At 38.8% G+C, this 18,659-nt stretch overlaps 1 protein-coding gene across 1 annotated transcript in view; it reads right to left on the reverse strand.

Annotated features, from left to right (window-relative positions):
* The window catches only part of CDC73 (cell division cycle 73), a 79,559-nt gene that overhangs the window by 52,022 nt on the left and 8,878 nt on the right, over positions 1-18,659 (reverse strand). Inside the window, exons 6-10 of the mRNA XM_054576573.1 lie at positions 16,008-16,096; positions 9,539-9,755; positions 5,635-5,733; positions 3,734-3,812; positions 2,296-2,360 (exon numbers count right to left, since the gene is read on the reverse strand). Of these exons, the coding sequence (XP_054432548.1) occupies positions 2,296-2,360; positions 3,734-3,812; positions 5,635-5,733; positions 9,539-9,755; positions 16,008-16,096 (549 nt within the window). The remainder of the gene's footprint in view (positions 1-2,295; positions 2,361-3,733; positions 3,813-5,634; positions 5,734-9,538; positions 9,756-16,007; positions 16,097-18,659) is intronic.

Consider the following 18,659-nt stretch of genomic DNA (forward strand, 5'->3'; position numbering starts at 1 on the left):
TCTATAAATCTCAGTAACATGATTCTAATGAAGTATTTTATTATCAAAACACATACCTTTTCTATACATCAGAAAAACTGATTTGCATAAAAATTTTCCAATCATCTGCAAGAGTCAGTTTATTAACTTAGTCTCACATCCCTATCAGAACTCTGGTATCTGGAACTAAAAGTTGTACAGATCAACCTAGTGTGGACTGATCCTGGTTGTGGTAATTTTGTATCTCAACTCCGCATTTCAAAACCCTGAAGAACAAAGGTAACAAAATGAGCTATACATAAATTAGAAAGAAGTCACATTTGTTTAACATTAAGCCTTTAACAAACACTTAACTACTTTGTATGTCTTAACTACTTTGGATATCATAAAAGAAACTTTCTTAATTGGAGATTAAGATTAAAAAAATTGGTGAAACTCACAAGCTCACAAATACATAGTAACTTCAAAAGAAGAAAGAGGGAAAAAATTAAAGTAGAAGCATAAGCTTGAGGTTTAACTTTTAAAAAGAAAATTATCAGAGTAACTTCAAAGCTTTCCAGTTCAAACTTCTCTCAGCATTCTGTAAGAATTGCTAATAAATCAGGTCATAAGCAGAAGATCCAAAATGGGTATTAAAATACTAAAACTACTAGTGATGTGACTGTTTTCAATCTTTCTGTTGCATTCCTATACGCCTTCTCACGATCATTTCCTTATTATCACACCTCAAGAATGTGCTCAATTCACCTCTCTCATCAGCATGCTTAGGAACAAAGTCTCTGAGGAGGAAGCGGCCGTATCATTCTTCTGCTGCTTAATAACAGGTTGCCCTTGGACTGGAGAAAAACTATTCTGTAAAAACAATCACTATCAAAACTATCGCGGATTTTACAATTTGCATGGAAACTCGGTAATGAAACCAGTTTAACGGCGTTTCACATGAAACAAAAGTAAAAATGATAATAATCACAGACTTACTTTGCTGGCTACCAAAGGAAAATAACTTCACTTCCACACTAATTCACTTGGGGAATAACCAGTAGGCAAGTTCTGCCCCAAGAACACCGATAAATGAATCTTTAAGACTTTAAGCTCACTCTGACTTGAGTTACATCGTGAAGTCGGGAAGGACTTGACTGATGTTAGAAGACGGATGTTTCTGACTGCTCACACCGCCCCTCACTCACTAGACTCTGTTAACACCGGCCTTCCTGCGGTGGTTCTACTGGGCCTCGATCTCAGCGACCTCTGCGTTGTCTTTCATGGGATGTGATTCTGCCAGGCCCTTCCTCGCCCATCGCCTCCTTGGAGATGCCTCACTCACTGCTCCCCCTTGAGAAGCCCTATCTGTCTCAGTCACAGCTGCCATCCCAGACGCCAGAACGAGGTCTGCCACAGTGCTGAGTGAATGAATGAGTTCACAGACAAGTTCCAAGTTAAGAAAGTAAGCCTGATGACAACTTAAAAAAGGCTGCCCTATCAGCAGACTACCTAATCCTCAATTCCAAGGGAAAAAGAAAAAAAAGCCAACCTTTAACATTCTATTTGCCTGCGGTCTGTTTCTGGCAATGGGCAGAGCCTGGCAAGACACACCTCGCTTCCGGGCAATCCCAGCAGATGGAGGGCGACTCCATGTCCCTGAGTCCTCAAAGGTCTGAGGACTCCCCAAACAAAGCTTGGTGTCCATGCCTTCAATGTACAATACTATAATTAATGCCTATACAAAATGTTTTAAAAGTCTAAAAGGTATAACGATCTACAATATAAATGTGCAAAATGAGGTTAATAGAATTCTTGCTCTATGTTACCATGTCCTATCACTGACTAAAAATTAAAAGTGTTAAAAAATATATATATGGCTTAGAGATTTCAGATTGTGGGTTAAAAAAATAAAAAAGGAGGGAGGGCTAAAAGTGAGCAAAAGGCTTACAATCATGGACATCCACGTATTTAGTTCGGTCACCTCTGTAAGCAACGCACCGACCACTGCACTCTGTCTTTTCAACGACCGTAAGATGTTAAACTCTCCAAGCTGGACCTTGGGACCCTCACTGGCTTTGAATCCTCCAATCAGGTAGTACCCAATCTACTTGCAGTCAATCACAACAGATTTAAACACACTTGACCCAGTTTAAAAATAAAAAAGAAAAATAAGGACATCCATGAATCATATAATCACCACACAGATCTAGTGACACAACCGGTTGTTAAAGATTAATGTTTCAGATAGAAAACACTCGAGAGGAAAGCCTCCTTCCACACCCACCACCACACAAACGAATGGGGCCGAGCGACCCTGAGGTCGCAGGGACTTACCGTCACAGACTTCAGTGTCATTCCGTGGTAGGTGCCCATCGTGTCGATTTTGAAGCCTTCCGTTTCTGTAAGGAAAAAGGTTCTCTATTAGATTTTAGGTATTTTATTACCAGTCACAAATCTAAAGTAATAATCTTCAATATATCTTAACAATCCAACAGTACAATGAAGCCTTGAATCTACCATACGCACAAAATTAAAGCACATACTTGTGAAGATAAAAACTGTGTAAGGGTACTAGTCTCAAAAACATATTCAGTACACACCAGCGAGCCCAGTACGGAGAAGACGGTGACGACCGCCTCTACAACTGTGTCAATACTCACACAGCTTGTTGGAAGGATCAAAAATTAGACTGAATAGGATATCTGATGATTAACCCCCAAATTATTTACACCTAACACTCAATAATATGGTGCCACTAAAAGCACCTATTATCATAAGAAGTCCTTAACATACATAAAAAGTCCTGTTCCAAAATCACAAGGACAAGCATATGTTACATTGTAGAAAACTAGTGTTTTAAGTAGAGGTAAGGGCTCCAGGACAGAGTCCCAACAGGCCTTTCTGTAAAGTGTCAGATATTAAACATTTCACACACCACCATGCAATCTCTGTCACAACTACTGAGCTCTGGAGTTGTGGTACACGAAGCAAACTGGCATGGCAAGGGTCAGATCTGATCTGCAGATGTTAAATGTCCATTTGCTACTCCCTTTTTCCTGAATCAAGCCTAGATAAATCAGAAGTTATACTGACCCCTCACTGACGCAGCAATGGCCCCTCCCGCGCCAGCCACTATGCCCCATGGGCTTTAACAAAACACATCCTCACACAGTGACTCCGATCCACGCTTCCCAAATTCTCAACGTACACAGTTACAATCTGGGAAACACGATTTGATATACAGAATCTCCACTCTAAAATATGCTTTTGAGAAACAGCACTAACATTCATAACAGCAAATATAATTTATCTAATAGCTTATTACATACCAGTCACTAATTCCAGGGACTTTATTAAATAGTGTAATTCCCACACTAATGCTAAGAGACAGGCACTATGCTGCTACTGCTGTTAGTGTTGTAATGTTACAAAGGAGGAAACTGAGACAGAATGCAGCTCAAGCGACTGTGGCACAGGCCGTCTGAACACAGAATCCATGCAGTAAAGCAGGGGCAGACAAAGTCAGTCTGTAGAAGACCAGACAGCATCTTGAGGCTTTGCAGATGGCACAGTCTCCGTCACAACTTCAACACTGCTGTCACGGCACCAAAGGAGCCATAAACACACATGGATGAAGGAGCGTGGCCATGCTCCACATGTGGCCTGCCAAGCCTGCCCTTAAACGCCAAGCCTGCCCTTAAACGCCAGGCTACACTGCCTCTCGAGTTAAGCACGACCACAGTGAAAGAGAGATAAACATTAAGTGGCTTGCCTTCTTTTCCTTTGAATCGTTCCTGGTCGTATCTATTGTAGGCAGCTGGGATAGGCTGTTTGGTACGCAATGTGGGATCCTGTAGAAAAATTATTCATGACTTACATGTTAATATTCTAAACTATTACTTAATACTCATAATGAAAATCACAATAAGGGTTTTTAATAAGCTTTTTTCTTACTATAACCAACAAGACAAAAGGGGGAAGTCATTTGATACTTATTTTCAAAATATTGTTTACTATTAGAAAATCGCCATTCCTACAGGAACAAGGGCAAAGGACCCCAAGTAAATGCACACCAAGGCAGTAAGTGAAACTCTTAGACACTGCAGAAATAAACTGGGAGTGAGCAGTATTTTCATTCCAATTACTTAAACTTCTTTATGAACTAACAAGCTCCCTCCAATTATGAATTCTTTAACAAAAAAATACCCTTTTAATTCAAAGTTTATTAAGCTGACATTCTAGAGCCTTTTAATTGAATTAATTTCCAAATTGTTCATCTTTAAATTAAAATGATGACAATGACAAGCCCCAAGGGAATGCTGAAGTTAACAGAGGTGTCTGTTTTCCCCAAATACTTAGAAAAAGCTGCCAATCTAATGATGGATAATTTAATTCACAAATACTTTATCTAAAACTCACAGTCTGTAATAACCTGGAAAAGCATAGAGAATATTTTAAAAACTGGTTGGGAGCTGCTATCTGAAACGTCACGCGAATCGTAACATAAGCACTCAGTGTTCCACTACTTCAGCCCTCTTAGCCTCCTCCACGTCCCGGAGAGACCGTACGGGCAAAGGACAGGGACTGTGAGCCTTCCCATTCTCGCATCTCTTGTCAGCACACAGCCTGACAAACAGTAGGCACTTTAAGTACTACTGCAAAGTCCACGAAAGCATTTATCTATATACCAGCAAGTATGCACTACTTACACATGATTAAATACCAATGATTTCATGAACAAACAAAACCACTAGATCTTGCGAAGACTGTATTAATACCCTACCAAATGTTGGTAACTTTTTAAAATTTTGTATAAAATGGAAACTATTTTATTTGTATTTTTTTTTTCCTTTTTTGATGCATATGAAACTAGTCAGAGGGTTTCAACAAAATTGGAAGGTATGTCTGAGTTTAAATACAGGCTACAGGTCACACAAAAAATTTTATTTTGAGAGGATCCTAAGGGGTACTTCGAATAGCGAGGCAGGCAACCTTCCAAATAGCTAAAACTAAAGCAGAATGGCCCTGGCTAGTGTGACTCAGTGGGCTGAATGCTGGCCTGCAGACCAAAGGGTTGCCAGTTTGCCTACCAGTCAGGGCATATGCCTGGGGTGCGGGTCAAGTGCCTGGATGGGAGGGCATGCGAGGGGCAACTGACCGATGTTCCTCTCACACAGCTATTTCTCTCTCTTTCTCTCTCCCTTCTCCTCTAACAAATCTTTAGAAAACTTTTTTTTAAAGGCAAAATGACAGGACCAAATGACCTGTGATCAGAAGAAACACGATAAATACATTCACAATGAAGTCACAGGTACCAATGATTAAAAAAGAACCCCAAAGTGAATGGTAATATGGATTTTGTTTCGAACAGTGGTCAGTGGTTCTCCCAAGCAACAGTTCGAAGGCCAGCAACAGTTTACCCAATTACTCAGAGGGCTTTTCCTAACTAGCCCCTTTCAGATTCTGACCCAGGTGCATCTTTAGTTAAGAATGACTGCTGAAGTAACTTTCAACGGCGAGAAGGGTTTTCATGTTCTTTGGGTATGTTGCACCAAAAAAGGTTTAGAGCCTACTAACTGAAAAACTTTAAGATTAGATGTCTTCAAAATCACAACACTGAAAACCAAGTGTCATTTTCAGTAAAATTACTACAGACGCAGTAAACATTCTTACCACAGGTGCTGCATTTGGGGCCGGTCGCTGTTCAGGTGCACGCCCTTCTTCTCTGGCTTTTACGGACTGAAGAATTGCAAAAATATTCTTGGAAAAATTCTAAAATATAAATGGATTTTAATTAATCCCACTTAAAATTAAGCATTCAAAGAGAGTATGTTTACTTAATACATAGTTTCAGACCAAGTTTTCTATCAATTCTTCCCTTCTACATCATTATATTATTGCCACACACATAAGTCAAATCAACTACTACCAGGGAAGTGATCCACAGACTTGATTATTATAAACTCCATATTTTTCACTTATTTTCATTTTACTTAAATTGCATAACTGGCTTACATTTATTCATATTCTGCATCTATTCTAACAAATTAACCCTTAAATGAGACAGATTTGTTGTCAAAAGAGGCTCAACTCTTCATGTTACTACAGCAGCGCCCCCTTATCCGAGGGGAATGTGGTCCAGGACCCCAGTGGATGCCTGAAGCTGCAAATGGTATAGAAATCCTAATCATTTTTTCAACTCTGCCAGAAATGCAGCAGCACCTTCTTTACTGGCAAATGCAGCTCCTCCAATAATTTTCACATTTTTCAGTCCAAACCTATTCTTGAATCTGGGTGATCATCCCTTACTTGCAGTAAATGACCTGGGGTCACCCCTTTCAGGGGGTCCCTGGCTGAAGTCTTTGTAGAGGTTCAATGCTTTCTGGAGCAACCTGTGGTTTTAAAAACTATTTCCCAAAATGCACAAAAAGTAATAGCAAGAAAGAGTGGCACTATTTTAATTTTTGGAAATCTCAATGTCTGGCTTACAGAAAATAGCTATAATTTCAAACCTACTTGTACAGTTACTATTTGTTGTGAGATCTTTTTTTGTTTTGGTGTAAATCCATAAAAGAAAATCTAGCCTCACGTGGACAATAGGACAAAGGAGTATTACAAAAGCTTTTCAAATAAACATGGATATTCTTTGATATCATGCCAAAATACAGTAAGCAGTAGTTTCTTGAAGGTTACTGCAATGTGAAAACCACATCCATAAACTTTTGTATTGCTACTTTAAAATCCATGCCCTGGCTGGTGTGGCTCTGTGGATAGAGCGCCAGCCTGCAAATGAGGGGTTGCCAGTTCAACTCCCAGTCAGGGCACATGCCTGGGTTGTGGGCCAGGTCCCCCTTTGGGGGAGCATACAGGAGGCAACTGATGAACGTTATCTCTCGCACATTGATGTCTCTCTCCCTCTTTTTCCCTTCTTCCCCCCACCAAAATAAATCTTTTAAAAAATACATAAATAATTCATAAATACAATAAATAAAATTCATTGGTGTTTTTGGTACATTAAATGGATTTTTTTCTTTTATCCACATGTCATTTTCTTAACAGCATGCAATGGTTCTGGAAAATATCCATCACTGAATTATGTTAACTTTCCCAATGTTACCATTCTGTAACACCCAACAAATTGCATATGTTAATATCACACAGATCTCATCAGAAGAGTCTAAGTATTAGGAACCTGTAATGGTCACAGCAGCAAAAAGAAACTTCCCTAAATCCAAATTTTATCATAAAAGCCCACATTTTATTACTGGCAACAAATATCAAATGTTTTCCTTGAAGGAACAAACTTCCTTCATTTTTGAAAAGTGTCTGCCAAATATGTAAGTCTGCAGAGCATAATTTTCAAATAAAAAATGACTTTCTGAGAAAAGGTATGTGGTTTGGCACACGACTTCAACAATGGTACAGTGCTACTCACGGACACAAACATTCTCCTTTGTATGCAGACGTGCTTTATATATTCTAATTCCATCACGCAAAACACCAGGAAGATGTTATTCAAAGGTCAAGGTTATGCAATTAGTCCCTTTTTACATGTCACGAAGGACATGATCAGTGGGTGAGGAACACACCAGCTAGCAGCCAGCAGAGTCTGGTTCCAAGGCCAGCAGGGGGCCAGTGGTGCCAAGGGCAGCAACACAGTGGCCAACCCAGCAGCCCAAAGCGATGGGAACCAAGCCTCAACACTGTAAACACAACGCAGGACTGGGAGAGTCCGTCTAGAAAAATCAATCAGCATGTTATCAGCTACTTTTGTGTGGCAGAAGTACTGGTGATTATCTTCCTTTTAATAATCTCTTTTTACCAACTTTTCGGCAATGAACACGTACCAATTTACATGTGTTTATGACTGTGTCTTTAATGGCATTATAAAATCAGGCTGCTTTATGTGAGCACCTGCAAGAGTAATATAACTTGTATTTCTCATCTTCAACCTGTCTTTGATTCTCCACACTCAGAAAATAGGAAAGTCTGTCTAAAACCTTAAGGCCTTCCAGGACTATGAGTACCTATAAGGTTTTTTTGTTGTTGTTGTTTTTTTCCATTTGGCAGGGGGGGAAAAGCATACAGAAAAAATATCAGTCAAAAGTTTTTATTTTTTAAAAATGATTATACTCATAGAAACAAAACTGGCTGCCAAAAAATTCTGAATCAGCCCATTTTTAAAATTGTAATAGCGATGCCAACACCACTGAATTAAATCAGAAAACTAGGCTTTCAAATCATGGTGCGATCCTGCCACCTAGGGCTCAATAAAAATCATTCATCTCAGTTACCTGAAAACTTAATGTTTGGTCTGAAAGTAAGGTGTGGTATAGTGCCTATGTTTTATTCCATTACTCTAAAATTCAGGTTTTTCAACAATTACAATAAACATTGGTAGAATAATATAAGTCACAATATTCAATTATGAGCCTGGTATTAGGGAGTAAAAACGAATATTAAACACATCATTTTACTATAAATACAAAAGTAGAAGTGTACTTGTATTCTAGATTTCTCTCTAATTCTAAATTCTGGAGAATGCTGCTTAAACCTAAGTTCAAGTACTTTGTAAAATAAGTCAAAGTACAAAAGAATTCTCTCCTTCAATACTCTTTTCTAGCAACTTTATTCTTACTAAAGTGGCAGAATCAACTAGAGGCCAGAACCCAAAACCTGCAAACGAAACCCATGTAAAAGTTCACTTTTATCAATAATCTCACACACTTCTACAAACTTTCTTACCAAATCATCACTATTAACAACTTCATCAGTGGGGAATTAACATTTAGGAGAAAACTGAGAGGTAGGGGAGGAAAAGACATGAAAGTGTATTGGTGAAACAATCAATGCAGCCTTTCTGGAGATCCAATAAGATACTGGACATCCAGTACCTTTATAATTTTTATATTTCAAAATATAAAGCGTATATCTCCTTTAACGAGCAATTTGCTTCTAAACATTAATTCTTTTGCGGCATACATGTAAATGCACAAAGGCTTATGTACAAAGATGTTTTTAATGCATTGTTTGTAATTGTGCTAGATAGGTAAAGACAAAGGAGAAAGAAGGGAAGAGAGGAGGAGAAAGGGGGAAGGAAATCCCACAATCCTGTGGCAAAAAAAGAAAAGACTCCATTAATAAGGAACAAATAAACGTTACTACATCCACACATCAGATTACATAAAATACGTGCAATAAATGTTTGCTGACTGATTTCCCTAAGTTGTCTACTTTGTGGAGAAAAAAATTAGTGACCGGAGAGCTTGACATCGATATTCCCTGTTCACTGGGTTTAAGCAAAAATCTGATCAACAGGAAAACTGAGCCCCTCTTTGCAATGACAAATGAGGATAAACCAGAGGGCTGCACCTGGAGTCAGACTTTCTCATCAGCTTCCTTGGTGACCAACAACCAATGGCATGGCAGAACACAATGGCAAATACAGCCATACAGACATCAACATTGTTCTGATCTTTCAGAGGTCAAACTCAAAACCTCCCACTGCAAATTTTTACCACCTCTGTAACGATCACAGGTCCAACACTGTGACAAGCACACCCAGTATTCCAATTACCTTCCCCGTGCTCTGCAGGATCGTCGTCCGTGTCCTCCACACCCGCTCTCTGCTGACAATATCTCGAGTCACATCCACCTCGGCGTCCACAAAACTCCTCTGTTTAAGAGCGGTTATGTCATCATCTAAGTCAGTCTTGATGGTAGATCTTTTCTTAGCCATAATTTTGGCTTTGATTGCAGCAATTTTTTCCACTGACATAGCTTCAGATAAAGACCTAAAAGCAATTTATTTTTTTAATTTTCACAGCAAGGATCTTTTGGGCACATCAAAGTATACTGTATTACAATGAAAAGTTCATGGTAAAAATACTTTAAAAGTGGCAATAATTAAGATTTTATCTATAAAAATGCCATACTTATTTTATGCTCATGTAAGATTTTTATAAAGAGCTCATGTACAAATATTACTCTATGAGCAAATCAGTTATTTCTTAGAAGTGTCAATGCAAGAAAATTCATCACATTTTTCTGTCTTTCCCCCCAAAAGAGTAAAACTCATTAATATGTCTACTTTTCTTAATATTTTTCTGAGACGTTTATTTGTTTATGTTCCTCTACCCATGCAAATGATACACACACACTCCCTTTGGAAAAAGAGGGTGAAAAATTCATTCTGTAAAAAATTCAAAGCTAAGGTTTTCCCTGAAATTTACTTCAAGGTTTCAAGCCTGTGTGTTGTAACGTACAACGCATCAATTCTATAGGTGACAGGGGCTTTTCTATGCCACATAAACATATATTCCTTTTACTGTCTGGAAGATGAAACCATATTTGAAGTTTCTGTTACTTAATTTTCAAGTAATAGGCAAAATAGTAAACAGAGGCTTTCAGAACTATTAAAAAACCACACTGAGAGTATAGATTTCATTAAGATAATAATTTTAACCTCAGTGTCATTTTTCACAATGTAAAATGAGAAAAAGTTGAAAAGTGTTTGGGTACCTTAACAGATGATAAAATTATTACTCTAATCACAAGATGGCAATCTTGAAATACGTTTAAACAACATCTGGAAAAAGGACGGGAATTCCTGCAGGTTTAAATATGGTAATATTATATAGTATACGAGTTTACTTCTACCAGGTATGAAGGTGCTTTACAGCAGAAGCTGAATATGCATTTAGTTTGGATTCATTTTATATAATATTGTGCAACTTTCCCTCAAAATCTGAGGCATACCAGCACACCTTGGGCCAAATCCAAATACTTCCCTAAATTATAATGAAATGCACAAGGGACTTTCTGTCCGGCCAAGATGAATGAACAGAGACTGCAGCGGCCCTCCTTCTTTGAAACCACCCGTCCGCATGTGTGAGATGAGAGCGCACTAGGACATCGAGCAATGGAAGGCAGTGATCTCTGATAGGCTGAGCCTTGCAAGTCTCGGGCATGGCACAGGCAGGAGGGCTTTGGCAGAGCTCAGAGGGCTCCCGATTTGAGAAAATGGGTGGAGTCCAGTAAAGCGAAGGTGGCTGGAATGCAGAGGCCAGAGGATCTGGGAAGGGGGAGCCCTCCAAGGGGATTCAGAGAACCTCGCCCAGTGTTCACACGGGGTGAAGACTGGCACCTGTTCCCACCTCACACTCATGGGGCATTAGGGACAGTCCTCAGAGTGGACGTGTCTCACCAATTTGTGGGGAATAATTAATTACCCAAAAGGAACAATTTCCATGTGTTTTAACTATGCCCCAAAAGGAAAAGTAAATTTAAAGAAACACAAAAACATCTAACACTCAAAAAGGTAAAATGAAAATGTCTAGTACCTGAAGGTTACAAGGCATGTTAAAGGAGCAGGAAAACATGAGCCAGAATGAGGAGAAATCTAAATCAAACCCACTGTAAACCGACACAGACACAGGGTTATTAGCAAACAAAGACATTAAAATAATTATTACAACTCTATTCCATATGCCCAACAAGTTAAGTAGAGACATGGACTTCGTATTTATCCTACTTGTAGAAATAAAAAATGCAATGACTGAGAAAACAAATATACTGAAAACATAATTACAGACAAAAATATTAGTGAACTACATTACAGTAACTAACCAATATTAATAGAAAAGAGAGTCCAAGAAATTGGAAATAGAAGAATACTAAAAAAAGGGACATGAGCTGCTGAACAACTTCAAGCACAGCTGAAAGAACTATAATATAGAAAGAAGAAAATAGGAAAAAAAGTTGAAAAAACAGTGCCAAAAATTTTCCAAATGCAATGAAAATTATGAACCCCAAAATTCCCTCAAGAGACTCAATGGGCCCTGACTGGTGTGGCTCAGTGGGTTGGACATCGTCCCACAAACCACAAGGTCCAGGGTTCGATCCCCGGTCAGGGCACATGCCTAGGTTGCCGCCTTGGTCCCCGGTTGGGGGCGTGCAACAGGCAACCTATTGATGTTTCTCTCCCTGTTTTTCTCCCTCCCTCCCCTTGCTCTAAAAATAGACAAACAAAATCTTAAAAAAAAAAAAAAATTGTGGTAGGCAACTTCTGACATAACGTTTTTTCCAAATCCTCACCAAAGGATATGTTTATTGATTTGAGAGAGAGAAGACAGGAAAGAGAGGAAGAGAAACAGCGACAGATTACATCCTGTAGGCGCCCAGTCAGGGAATCAAACCCACAGCGCTCTGGTGTACACAGTGATGCTCTAACCAAGCCACGGAGCCACGCCCTACCTGACTCTTAATGGCGTCCCCCTCCTGGCATTCACAACCACATTTCATCCCCTCTCTGTGGGTGTTGTGTGGGTTCAATCCTACTTCTAGGGAACAGAATGCTGTGCAAGTAACAGGGTGCCATTCTGAAGATCTGCCCATTAAAAAACTCTAACTGCTATCTTGCCTGACCTCTCTCTTACCCTCTCACTTGCTCGCTCGGATGAAGCAAGCTGCAGCGTTATGAAATATTCTATGGACAGACCAAATGTGGCCAAGAACCAAGAGAGTCCTCTAAACAGCATGGTGTCGAGCAAGCTGCAAGGACCTAAATTCTGCCGACAACCACATGGGCCTAGAAGCAGATCCTTCCCAAACCATGCCTACCTACGAGATCACAGTCCTAGCCAACACGGTACTGCAGCCTGAGAGAGACTCTGAAGCACAGAAGCCCCCTAGGTCATCCCGAGGCTCCTGACCCACAGAAACTGAGATGATACAGCTATTGTTTCAGCTACTATGTTTTGGGTTAACCAGTAAGGCAGCAACAGATAACAAGTAGAGTTCATCCATGGAATGTAAGCATTCAAAAAATTCATTTAACTCACCATATTAATACAAAAGAAAAACTGTACGGTCGTTTCAATAGAATCAGAACAAGCATTTGACAAAAGCCAGCACTCCTTTCTGACAAAATCTCAGCAAAGTAGATTTTAAAAGGCTATTTCCTCCACTTGTTAAAGATTACCTACACACAAAAATAATCCAAATAAACCCTCAGCTAAAAGGCCTATATGATGAAAGACTGCTTTCCCCTAAAATGGGGAACAAGACAAGAATGCCTAATCTCACTGCTTCTAGTCAACACTGGATTAGCAAGTCTAGCCAGAGCACTTGGGTAAAAAATGCATCCAGCTTGGAAAGAAAGATGTATTCTGTGTACACAACATGATTATCTATGTAGAAAAGCCGATCAAGTCTACAATCAACTCTACAAACAGTCAAAGACCAATCCATGAGTTCAGCATGACTGCAGGATACATAGTTCACACCCAAAATCAAACGGTATTTCTATAGTAGCAATAATCAAAAATATTATTTTCTTTAAATACCACTTACAATAGCAACAAGGATGAAAATATGACAAAAAGACATGTAATATTCCTGTACACTGACAATGTATAAAGTGTTAAAGAGAAACTAAAGGAGACCTAAGTATCTTTCCATTAACAGAGAAACACACCTTGCTCAGTAAGTCAGAAGGTATGTTTAAGATGTCAATTCCACCCCCGGCTCATCTACAGACACCAAGCGATCAAAATCAAAATCCCAGCAGGCTCTTTTGGAGGAATAGACATTAATTCCAAAACTCATACGTAAATGCAAAGGAACTTAAAAAACAAAACATCCTTGAACAGAAAAACAGAGCTGGAAGGCTAATTCAACCTGATTTCTAAATTCAGGATCAAGAAAGAGTAATTAAAACACTGCTGTACTGGCAAAAAATACAAAGGCCAAGGATCCCAAATAGGTCCAGAAAGAGACCTGCACATGAAGGAACGGCTGATTTTTTACCCCACAGCAAAGACTGCTCACTGGAGATTAATGGCACTGAAAACACTAACTAACCCACGGCACTAAGTTTAACTTTAATTCCTGCCACATAAAAAAATCAGTGGATTTTATCCATACCACATACTGAAGACAAAAAAATTAACTGAAAGTGGACCACAGGCTTAAATGTAAAACCTAACACTACAAAACTTCTACCAGAAAATACAGGAGACAATCTTTGTTTACCTTCCTCAGGCAAAGATTTCTTAAGATACAACACCAAAGCACAATTCACCAAAGAACATATTCATAAATTAGACTTCATAAAAATTAAAATATTCTGATAGGAAACAGAAAGACAAGTCTGACCAGGAGAAATGTTTGCAAAGCATGTCTGAAAAAGGATGTGTATCCAAAACATATAATAAACTGTCAAAATTCAGTAATAAAAAACATTTCAGTTAAAAAAATTGATGTAATATTGCATGTAAACCGTAATTGAAAAATAATTTTTATAGAAATGGAAAAAAACTTGAAGACACCTCCCTGAAGACAATATAGGATGTGAAATTAACACACAGATAGACACTCACGACAGCTTTTAACTTAAAAAGCTCAAGTTAAAAGGCCCGACCCAGGGTGTGAAGGACTGGACTCTTACACACTGCTGGCAGAAGTGTGAAATGGCTCAGCCACTGTGGAAACCCGTTTGGCAATCCCTTTTTTTCTTAAATTAAATTCATTGGGGTGACATTGGTTAATAAGATTACATGGGTTTCAAGTGTACAATTCTCTGATACATCATCTGTACACTGCATGATGTGCCCACCACCCAAAGTCAAAGTCAAATCACCCGTCACCATACATTTGACCCCCCCCTTCACCCTTTACTCTCTCCCACCCCACTTCCCTCTGGTGACCACCATACTGTTGACTGTTGTCTGTGAGGTTTGTTCATTTGTGCTTTCAGTTTTGTATCTCCCATAGGAGTGAAATCATGATTCTTAACTTTATCTGACTTACTTCACTAGCACGGTATTCTCAAGGTCCATCCATTTTGTCAGAAAGGGCAGTATTCATCTCTTCTTATGGCTGAGTAGTGTTGCACTGAACATATATGTCACATCTTCTTTGGCAATTTCTTAAAAAGTTAAATCTCTAATACAATAGGATCCAATCATTCCTCTACTAGGTATTTAGTCAAGATAAATAAAAACTTATGTCCATATGCAAAAACTTGGACAGAAAAACAGCAACAAGTGAAATATTCCCCAAGTGATAACTGGGAAACAAACTGTTACATCCATAAAAGGGAGTACTACTCAGCAATAATAAGGAATGAACTCCTAATGCATCCAATAACACAGATGAATCGCAAAATAATTATGCTAAGTGAAAGGCCTCAAAAAAAAAAAAAGACTACATAATTTCATTTATATTTAACTTTAGGGGAAAGAAAACTAATATATATAAGAGCAGACCATCGGCTGCCTGGGGAGGGCCAGAAGCGGGGACAGGTGGGCCATGGAAGTCGAAGGGCACCCAGGAAACAGGAGGCACTGATGCTACAGTCAGCGCGCTGATCGTGATGCCACAGACCCCGACTTACACAGAATTTATCAACTTACACACTTTAAATACGAGTAGTTTACTGTATGCAAATTAACTTCAATAACGCTTTTAAAATCTGCATCACAATTTTAAGTCTGGATAAAATTTCGAAGAACATATTGCGCGAAAGAAAAATTATAAGGTGATTCTACTTAGGGTGAAAGTCACGAATCAACAAAATAAGACCACAGGCCAAAACCAGCCGAGCCCATTCATTTCTGAAGGAAGCAGGCCAGAGCTGTTCCCTACAACCAAAGGGCTGAATAGTTGCAAAAAATCCGCATGACCTGAAAAGCCAAAATACTGAGTATGTGGCATTTTACAGAAAAAGTGTGCTGACCTCTACTATAAATCAACAAGAGATTACGTGGCAAATGAGTGGCCTGGATTCTAGAGTAACTTAAAAGGGAAAGATCAATATGGTAACAGATCCAGAGAAAGGCTTCCAGAAAGCGTAAAGCACACACTGGCTTCTGCCCCCGCCCCATCCTAAAACAGGCCCAGAACATCAACTTGTGAACCTGGGCACCAACGCATCTAACAAATGCAGGACGTAAGTGCAAATGTAGGTAGCATATCAACAGCTCCTTCTCCCTAGACACTTACACAAACCTACGCTGCCCACTTTCTACTGCAGAAATTCTTACCTAATCTGTTCAGTCTGTACAATCCCTTCTTTGTGACCCTCCAAGCGAGCAGCCAATCTCTCTTTATCAAGGCGCACACACTCTTCATCCTGAAAACAATTGCTGCTTAGTGAATATTTTAAAGCTTTATTTAACTTTTAGAATGAAGCAACACTGCATGTAACATACCCTTACATATATTCCTACCTATAAAATTCCAGGCATCGTAGGTCTTGTGTCATCTTTAAGATTACTCTGAGTTACACAAAGACAACAATAATAATGTTGTATTACATAAGAGTAGAGCTGACAAAAAGCTTACCAAAAACCTTTAGTAACTTCTCTATGATTAAGTGGTCTTCCCATAAGATATCATAGCTACCCTTATTCAGAAAGTTATTATAAATTAATTCCTACTCTTCAGGGAAGTTTATAACTAAGTTTATGAAAAGCCTTCACCACAGTCAAAATATCTTTTTGGATCTAGATTGTTTTCATCTGCTGTCCCAGGTCCTGAATCCATCAATAAAGATCAGGGCACTCTGATATATATTGAACAGATATATATATTGAGAACCATAAAGTGAAACTTTAATGGTTTTCAAACCTGTTCCTCCAGACATTAGGGACTGACTATACAGTGTCCCTTGGGCCACTTCTTGTCTGAATTCAACATTGAGAGCAGCTTTTTACCTAATCTGTATATTAGAATTTCAGGTAAAGCTTAGTCTGAAAAGTGTTTGGTTACTTAGGAACAAAACTTAGCAACTCTGATACAGTTTAATCTCCACATTCAACGAGGAAACTGAGGACCAAATTCAGTGTCTGTGACTAACAGAACATGAATCTGTATAAAAAGTGTCAAGATATTCAAGATCTAAAAAGATGTTATGCTCCAATTCATGTGCCAATATTAATCTAACATGCAAAACTCTTAAAATAGACATATTGCTGACATGAATGCAAGAATAATATTTTAGGAAATGCAATACATTTTTGACATTTGCAACAAGAGTGTAAACATATTACTCAAGTTCCTTAGGAGACTACTTGTGGACTTTAGAAATAACTGCAGCCTAGTGTTAATCAGATCAGGATCTCTATCCGCAAGGTTTCTCTCCCCAAATAGTGCCTTGCAGGTTCTCAATATATATCTGTTGAACTGAAAACTGTTTATGTAAGATAGCTGTTTAAGGAATTCATTTAACTCTATAAATCCTCTGCAAACAAATTTATTATGCTATTTCCTGCTGACTTTTCAAATTACTAGAATCCTAGAAAATTAGCATTTCTGACATGTTCTTTTTTTTTCAATAATTATACTGTGGACTTAAGGTTTTTCCAAATAAATGGTATCCTTTAACGTACTCATTTTGTATACTGGGTCACAGCCTCCTTTCAGAGAAAGAGTTGGGCAAAAGTTGTTTTATTGCCATAAAATTTGAACCCAAGAGAGTGGAATGGCCAGCAGCCATACTGCCTGGGCTCTATCCTGGTTCTGTGAACCTCACAAGTCACTTACTCTCTCTGAGCCGGTTTGCTCATAGATGACATGCACAGTGCTGCCAATTTCAGGAGCTTGCGGTGAGGATTACAGGAGTTAATAAACATAAAGTACAGAGAACATCACCTAGCACAGAGTAATAACAATGAGCTAATTATCATTATTACCATTACCTAAAAAACATCTGGCCCATGTCTCAGAGCATGCTAGTTAAAATTACAGTATTTTAGCTTCAAATGTTGCCCATGATTCTACTGTTTCTACTTACCAACCAACCATATCCCTTTAACAGCTACCTTTCTTATCCTTAACTGTAGATGTTTTATTGTTTACACAGCAGGCAAAAGGCACAGCTATCTGGTTTGTATGCAAGTGTGAAATGAAAAGGTTTGTTTTCTGGCCATGTTAGCACTAGTGATGACCGCAAGCGTCATTCCTGGACTGTTTCAGACGTGACCAGCGCAGTCGCCTCTCAGAGCTTAGGTGCACCTCTGGTGCACAGTCCTCCATTTTCAGGCAGATTTATATGTAACTGATCTGTGGTTTGTTACAAATTTAAATAGTATCATAAAATTCCTGTAGTCTTTGCAGTACACGAGTTAATCAACATATATTCTTTCCAGAGGTAACTGCATTTTTTACATGACTTCTGTTGCAGGTATACTATCTTATTTACCAGTATTAATATTCCACTTGCTGGCTATACCATGCTACAAAAATATGTAACCTGATGTGTCAATATTTTAAGAAGTAACTGTAATAAGCACTTCATGTTCACAGCTCTTAAGAGTTAAGCAAATTTCTACACCACTTTACCGTAGGGTTAAGCAAACTGCAACCGAAAGGTCAAATCTGGCCCTCCATCTGCTTTGTGTAAGTTTACTGGAATACAGCCTGGTCTGTTCATTTATGTATAGTCAATGCCTGCTCTCACCCCACAATGGCACAGTGCAGTAGTTGGACAGAGACTAAATGACCCAAAAAGACTGAAACATTTACTCTCTGGCTCTTTATAGAAAAATTTCTGACCCCCAACATAGCCAAACACTTTCATCAATAAGGGAAATAAAGTGATGTGTCCATCACATAGTTTATACATCAGAGATCTTGAATTACAGCTCAAGCTACTATTTATTCTACAGCAATTTTTCCAGAAAATCAGCTCCTAG

Source organism: Pteronotus mesoamericanus, unplaced genomic scaffold, assembly GCF_021234165.1.
Source record: "Pteronotus mesoamericanus isolate MK-2021 breed Mesoamerican mustached bat unplaced genomic scaffold, CSHL_Meso_final contig_347, whole genome shotgun sequence".
Lineage (NCBI taxonomy): Eukaryota > Metazoa > Chordata > Mammalia > Chiroptera > Mormoopidae > Pteronotus > Pteronotus mesoamericanus.